The 6144-nt window shown below is 45.8% G+C and overlaps 1 protein-coding gene across 1 annotated transcript; it reads right to left on the bottom strand.

Annotated features, from left to right (window-relative positions):
- Positions 1–2404: 2404 nt before the first annotated feature.
- On the bottom strand, positions 2405–6144 carry LOC121753087 (protein TOC75-3, chloroplastic-like). The gene is made up of 7 exons (XM_042148251.1): positions 4906–6144; positions 4354–4575; positions 4173–4280; positions 3894–4085; positions 3430–3678; positions 2925–3179; positions 2405–2785 (listed from the first exon to the last, which is right to left on the bottom strand). Exons 1-7 carry the CDS (start codon positions 6079–6081, stop codon positions 2546–2548), a joined length of 2442 nt encoding a protein of 813 aa, XP_042004185.1. The 5' UTR covers positions 6082–6144; the 3' UTR covers positions 2405–2545.

The following is a 6144-nucleotide window of genomic DNA, read 5'->3' on the forward strand; positions in this document are numbered from 1 at the left end:
CCCTATGTCTCATTGAAGACGACTCACTTTTCCTTTTGGTTTGTCCCTACTAAGATGACATATTACTAAAAATGGAAACACTCTTCTCTCTACTTTATTTACTCTCTCCACTTCACACACAAATAAAGTTGCATAAATTTTCGTGCCGCCCAAGGAAGGAGTCATCTTCCTTGGGACGGAGGGAGTAAGTAATAAAAAATATTGAGAAGTGACATTACACTCGAGGAAAAAAAAACAAAGGCATTTCCTCTGTCAGCAGCTAAGAGCATCTGCAACGGTGGACGGACGCCGTCTGTCCGTGCCAGCGGCACGGAGGAGGTCGTCCGCTGCTGCGCTCGCGCCGCTGGCACGGCGCTGCTCGATGCATCGAGCACGTCCGTGTCAGCGAGCAGGTGACGTGGCCCTTTGAATATTTTTATTTTTATTTTAAAAAAATTCGGTATTAAATTTTAAAAATCGATAAAAATTAAAAAATATATTTTCCAAATCCCAAAAATATGGCCGTTTTTTTGCCCATTTTTCTGAATTTTTTTTTTTCCCCAAAATCATCTATAAATACACACATTCATCATCCATTTATCACATCAAATCATCTCTCATTCATAATTCTCATATATACTATCTACACCTTCATCTCTCACTCAAAACCTCAAATTGATTTCACCCATCTTATGGCGGAAGCGGAGCGCGAAGAACAAGAATACTACGAACAACATCGTGCCGCTTACGAAGCATATGTCGCGGCGAATACCCCCGCTCCTCCTCCTCAACGAACTAGATCAACTCGCCGCTATGTCCATCGTGACCGGGAGGGAGCCCACGAAAGGCTCGTTGCCGACTATTTTGCCGACCAGCCGCGGTTTCCAGCAGATTACTTCAGGCGCCGTTTTCGCATGTCAAAGCACTTGTTTATACGCATTGTCAACACATTGTCCGCACGTGTTGAATTCTTCCAAATAGGTCTAGATGCAGCCGACCGGCAAAGTATCACGCCATTGCAGAAGTGTACGTGTGCCATCCGACAACTCGCTACTGGGCAAACGGCCAGCCTCTTCGACGAGTATTTGCATATCGGCGAGTCCACTGGAATCCTTTGTCTAAAATTTTTTTGCGAGGACGTTTGTTCAGCTTTCGGTGATGAATTCCTTCGGGTACCCACCACCGATGATTGCCAACGGTTGCTTCGTCTTCACGAATCAGTCCATGGCTTTCCCGGAATGCTTGACAGCATTGACTGCATGCATTGGAGGTGGAAGAATTGCCCGACTGCTTGGAGGGGGCAACACCTAAGCGGTCACAAAGGCGGCGGCCCAACACTTATCCTTGAGGCGGTCGCCGACTACCGCCTATGGATTTGGCATGCATATTTCGGCGTTGCCGGATCCAACAACGACTTGAACGTGCTCTATTCTTCACCACTCTTCAATGATGTGATGAATGGTGTAGCACCGGCGATCGACTTCACCATCAACGGAAATACATACCACATGGGTTACTATCTCGCCGATGGTATCTACCCAAGGTGGTCGACTTTCGTTAAGACGCTCAGCAACCAGCACGACCCGAGACGGGTTCTTTTTGCGCAGCGTCAAGAGTCCGCGCGGAAAGACGTCGAAAAAGCCTTTGGGGTCCTTCAAGCCCGATTCAACATTGTGATGGCCCCGGCTCGGCTCTGGTACGTTAATAATATCGCCGACATCAGGTACACGTGTATTATCTTACAGAACATGATCATAGCCGACGAAGGACCGAGGGCGGCTAGCTTCTACGATGAGGATGAAGCCGGAAGCTCAACCGCGAGGTCTCCCCCACGCCGAGGTGTGCATACGACGGTGGGCCAGAGGATCGAGACAAGGCACACAATGCGCGATACCCGAACCCACATTGAGCTGCAAGAAGACCTAATCAAACACATGTGGGCGAAATTCGGCAACGAGTAGGTTTTAGGAACTGGTCCAGGATTTTTCACCTCCCCCAGCTCCTGGGTCCACGGGTACATGCTTAATCACCTCCCTAAGCTCTGGAGTCAGGCCAGTGAATCCACTAGGCCCCAGGGAAATTAATCCCCAAGATGGGCCTCCCAAGAGTTGAACACGCGACCTCTAGGATGACGTGGTATTCTTCCCTCCCTTCTTAACCAGTTGAGCTAGGAGGCTTGGACTGTCGTTTTTATTTTATTTGTCTTTTGCAATATTATTTAAGTTTTTTTAATGAATTTTAATATTATGGAAATGTTTTTGTTTAACTGAATTTTAAATTGAATTGTGCTCGTCCTTGCGGAAAAGCACAGCTGTGGGTGTTGTGCTCTTGCCAGAGAGCAGACAGAAAAAATGAGGCCGGGCCCACAACCGTGCTCGCTGGCAAGAGCACGGTTGTGGGTGCTGTAATGATAGATAGATAGATATAAAAGTAAATTCTACAACATATTTTCATAGTTCGATAGTACCAATGGTAAAATGAAATCCACACCAATGAAAGAGCAACTAAATGTCGAGTAAGAATATGTCAAATCCTTATCTGGTTGAACGAAATGCGCAAGACTGGTTCAAAACCTCTCTCCAAACCGGAAGAATACAGCGCCACTTCCAGAGTTTCGATCGACGGCATACTCTACCCTCACAAGCCCTAACTTTGCCCCAACACCATATGAGGATCCCTGGCCCCGTCTCCTATATACCTCTGTCGGATTTCCTTTGACATCCTTTGAACTCCCGAGATCGTTTCCATGCTCTGCAAACACATAAGCATGTGTATTTCTCACAGGTATCCGGAGCTCAGTAGCCACCTACAGACAATAGAACGAGCATTAGATATTGTGCAGCACTGTAAGTGAGATTAGAGCTCCCAAGACAAACAATTCTAATAAATGCACCATATTAAGAGAAGGCCGGTGCATGATATAGTAATAAGCCAGGTGATCACACCTCAAGTATATTTCTTGCAGCTCCCAATTCTCCCATGTTATATCCACGTACAGAATAAGGCCCTCCCAAAGTAAATGCATCGTAACTGGGAAGATCTCCAACACAGCCACCATAACGAGCATGGAGAACTAAAACGGGAGGTGGTGGCTTCCCAGCACCTTCCTCTACATTCTTCAACTGGATAAACTTGGTGAGGGCTAATTGATGGCGATTAAAGAATGGAAACTTGCTACCGATTCCAAGACCTTGATCAAGCTGCAGAGCATCAAAAGAGTGGAAGAGGTTAGTGTGGAAACCTCTACTGCATTTACAGAGACAGCCGCAAAGAATGCAATGAAACAGCATGTCAACAACGATTCTTGATGTTAACATCTGATTAAAAGATTTAAAAATCATTCTTTACATTGGCTTAACCCATATGCATCCATATCCCACACACAAATTATAAGCTGTTAAGAAACAATGATGCTTTAAAAATAAGCACCGTCAAATTGAATATTCTCACCTGAAACGCATTTCTATCACCAACTATAGCCCCATTTAGGAATCTTGTGTTGTCACGTGTGATATTGGCCTGCAGAAAAACCATACGATCAATTCCAGTGCCGCTGAGAGTCGTCGGAGGCCCATCTGCACTAACTCCACCACTTGGCAACACCCTTTGACCATTTGAAGAAATGTGACTGCTTTCATCACGTGTTGTTATTTCCTCCATCACAAGCCCATAAGTAAACTTGCTTTGCCTTGTTAAGTTCTACAAGAAATAAATCAAGTTTACATCTCCACATCCACAGTACCGAATAATAATCAACATTCAACATTCAGCTCACAACAATGCATCTTATCGATCAAAATGCCCTCTTTTTTAGACGATTAAAATTAGCTACATAAAGAAATTCAGGTTTTATACTAAGTTAAATCCAATGACCGGGCAAAAATATAACGAGCACGCTCAAGGACAAGCTATACCTCCGTAACGTTGGCTTTCAACCCAGCTCTGTCAACCCATATAGGGGGAACTTCTTCTATTCCAGGTCCCCCAGTGAAGACTGGACTCAGCTTTCTACTGTTGAAGCAACTAGCACGGAAAGTACGGTTGCGAGGATTGTATACACCATCTACATAAGGATGAACATACTCTAGCTTGAAAGCAAGATCATCCTGTCACACAGATTTGAAATTGTTATATGAGAGATGGTACTTAGTTTTAAAAGAAAGCTTGCGGAAGAGCAAAGTTACATTACTCACCTGGGGATTAAGGAAGTTGCTGGTGGTCACTGAACCAAGAAGTGACCTATTCAAACCATTAATGTTTCGGTGCTCAAAAGAAACTGTTCCACCTGGCTGCACTGAAGCCTGAGTAGACACCAAGACCCTTAGCAATCAATAATTACCAATTAATTATGGTTTAGTCTTGAAAGTTATTTACCAGCGTTGGACGCCCCCCACGACCAGGGACAATACTCCACTCAGTACTAACTTCAGCGGATTTCTGTTCCAGTTCCTTAAGCTTGACTTCAACAATAATACCTCCCTCATTCTTCTCATCTTGACGAGGGTTCACCTCGATATTTGAGAAAAGGGCCAAGGAATTTATGTTTCTTAGAGCTTGCTTCCCAGCCTCAATATTGAAAACTTGTCCTTGGCGGAGCTGTTATTAATAATGCAACAGTATGAATCCTAGGGCACCCATCACTTATAAACGCTTCAGATACACATACACCATATGTAACACTTTAACGCATAGCCATATACATAAACCACATGAAACAAACACGATTGTTCAAACCCATTCAGACCATTCAAAGGATTATCAATTGAATACACCAGAAATACAGTACGAAAATGGATTCGTGGGACCAGCATTTTGATTTTCAGGCAAATTAACACACTAGTGAGCTCAGTAACCTAGAAAGTAGCACAAGTATTCAGATTTCAGTATATGGCACGAGGAAGTAGAGATATTGTAATTGACACATACCGGCTTTGGCAACTCTCTTTTAATCACAGGCAACTGAGTATTCCCCTCACAGACATTGCCAAGCTTATCTTGGAACTGAATCACCAGCTGCGTAATATCACCTTCCACCACTTCACAAACCACCTCTTTAGTATTCAAATTACCAAAATTCACAACTTGAGCACAAGCATATCCATTATCATGGTACCACTGTTGCACCCTATCCCTAATCCTCTGCAACAATCTCGCACTAACTTTTCCCTGATCCCTCAACATCTGCAGAATCTCTCTCTGCACAGACATCGGCAGCAAGCAAGGCCGGGATCTATCGATCCTCCTCCTGTAATCCTTCTCCTGGCTCCTGTAGAACTCGAGCCTCTCCTTCTCGGTCATATCAGCATCCATCTCAATAGGCTTGGACTGCGGCATAAGTCCCACATTGATGCACCGGAATCTGTCAGCAGACTGCCATGTCGATTCAAGGAACGGAATGGTTATGTTAATTGAGCCATCCGGATTGGTCTTTGTCTCCAAATCGACTTTTTCGAACATTCCGCAGGTGGCTAGCGTCTCGAGCTCCTTCTGAAGCTGCGCCTTGGTGTAAACGCCCCCAGGCCGAAGAGAGACCATCTCAAAGAAGGAGTCATCCGTGCCAACAGAGGAGCCGCGCCTGCGGTCGAAGAACAAGATCTCCGAGACCTTGTACTTTTTGAAGCCACTGAGCTTGTTCAGCTGAACAACAATGTTGGCAGGCAGACCATGTGAATCCCAATCCTGTTGGGGATCATCGTCTTTAGCGATAGCAGCGGGTGACAAAAAACTCCAGAAACCACCGCCTTCACCTCCGCCATTTCCTCCCCCACCGCCACCGCCAGCCCCACCATTACCGCCGCCGAAATTGAATACAGAGTCGGCGCCGGATAAGATAGGGTTGGCGATACCAAAGAGAATGCAGGATGCAGCGGAGACAGCTATGGATTTGGGTGAGAGAATGGAGTTCAAAGGAAAAGGCGGAGATTTTGGAGGTTTAGGGTTTTGGGAGTAGGACGGAGATGGGAGACTGCATTGCAGAGTAGGAGAAGGGTAATGGAGACCTGAAGAGGCAGCGGCGGTAGTTGTGGTGCCATTTGGGAGGCGGCGGCGGGAGGCTCCGGAGGAAGAGAGGGGAAGGAGATGCGCCGCCGCGGAGAACGACATTCGGTGGCGCGGTTTCGATAAGGTTGAATCGGGGGTAGAGTTGAACAAGGAGTTCCAAGGGTT

Source organism: Salvia splendens, chromosome 10 (assembly GCF_004379255.2).
Source record: "Salvia splendens isolate huo1 chromosome 10, SspV2, whole genome shotgun sequence".
Classification (NCBI taxonomy): Eukaryota; Viridiplantae; Streptophyta; class Magnoliopsida; order Lamiales; family Lamiaceae; genus Salvia; species Salvia splendens.

Excerpts from the sequence above, each read along its gene's own strand:
- LOC121753087 (XM_042148251.1), bottom strand. The coding sequence starts at position 6,081 with ATGTCGTTCTCCGCGGCGGCGCATCTCCTTCCCCTCTCTTCCTCCGGA. Across the intron at positions 3,679-3,893 it reads TGAAAGCCAACGTTACGGAG|AACTTAACAAGGCAAAGCAA; the intron begins GTATAGCTTGTC and ends TATTTCTTGTAG. Across the intron at positions 3,180-3,429 it reads GTGATAGAAATGCGTTTCAG|CTTGATCAAGGTCTTGGAAT; the intron begins GTGAGAATATTC and ends GATGCTCTGCAG.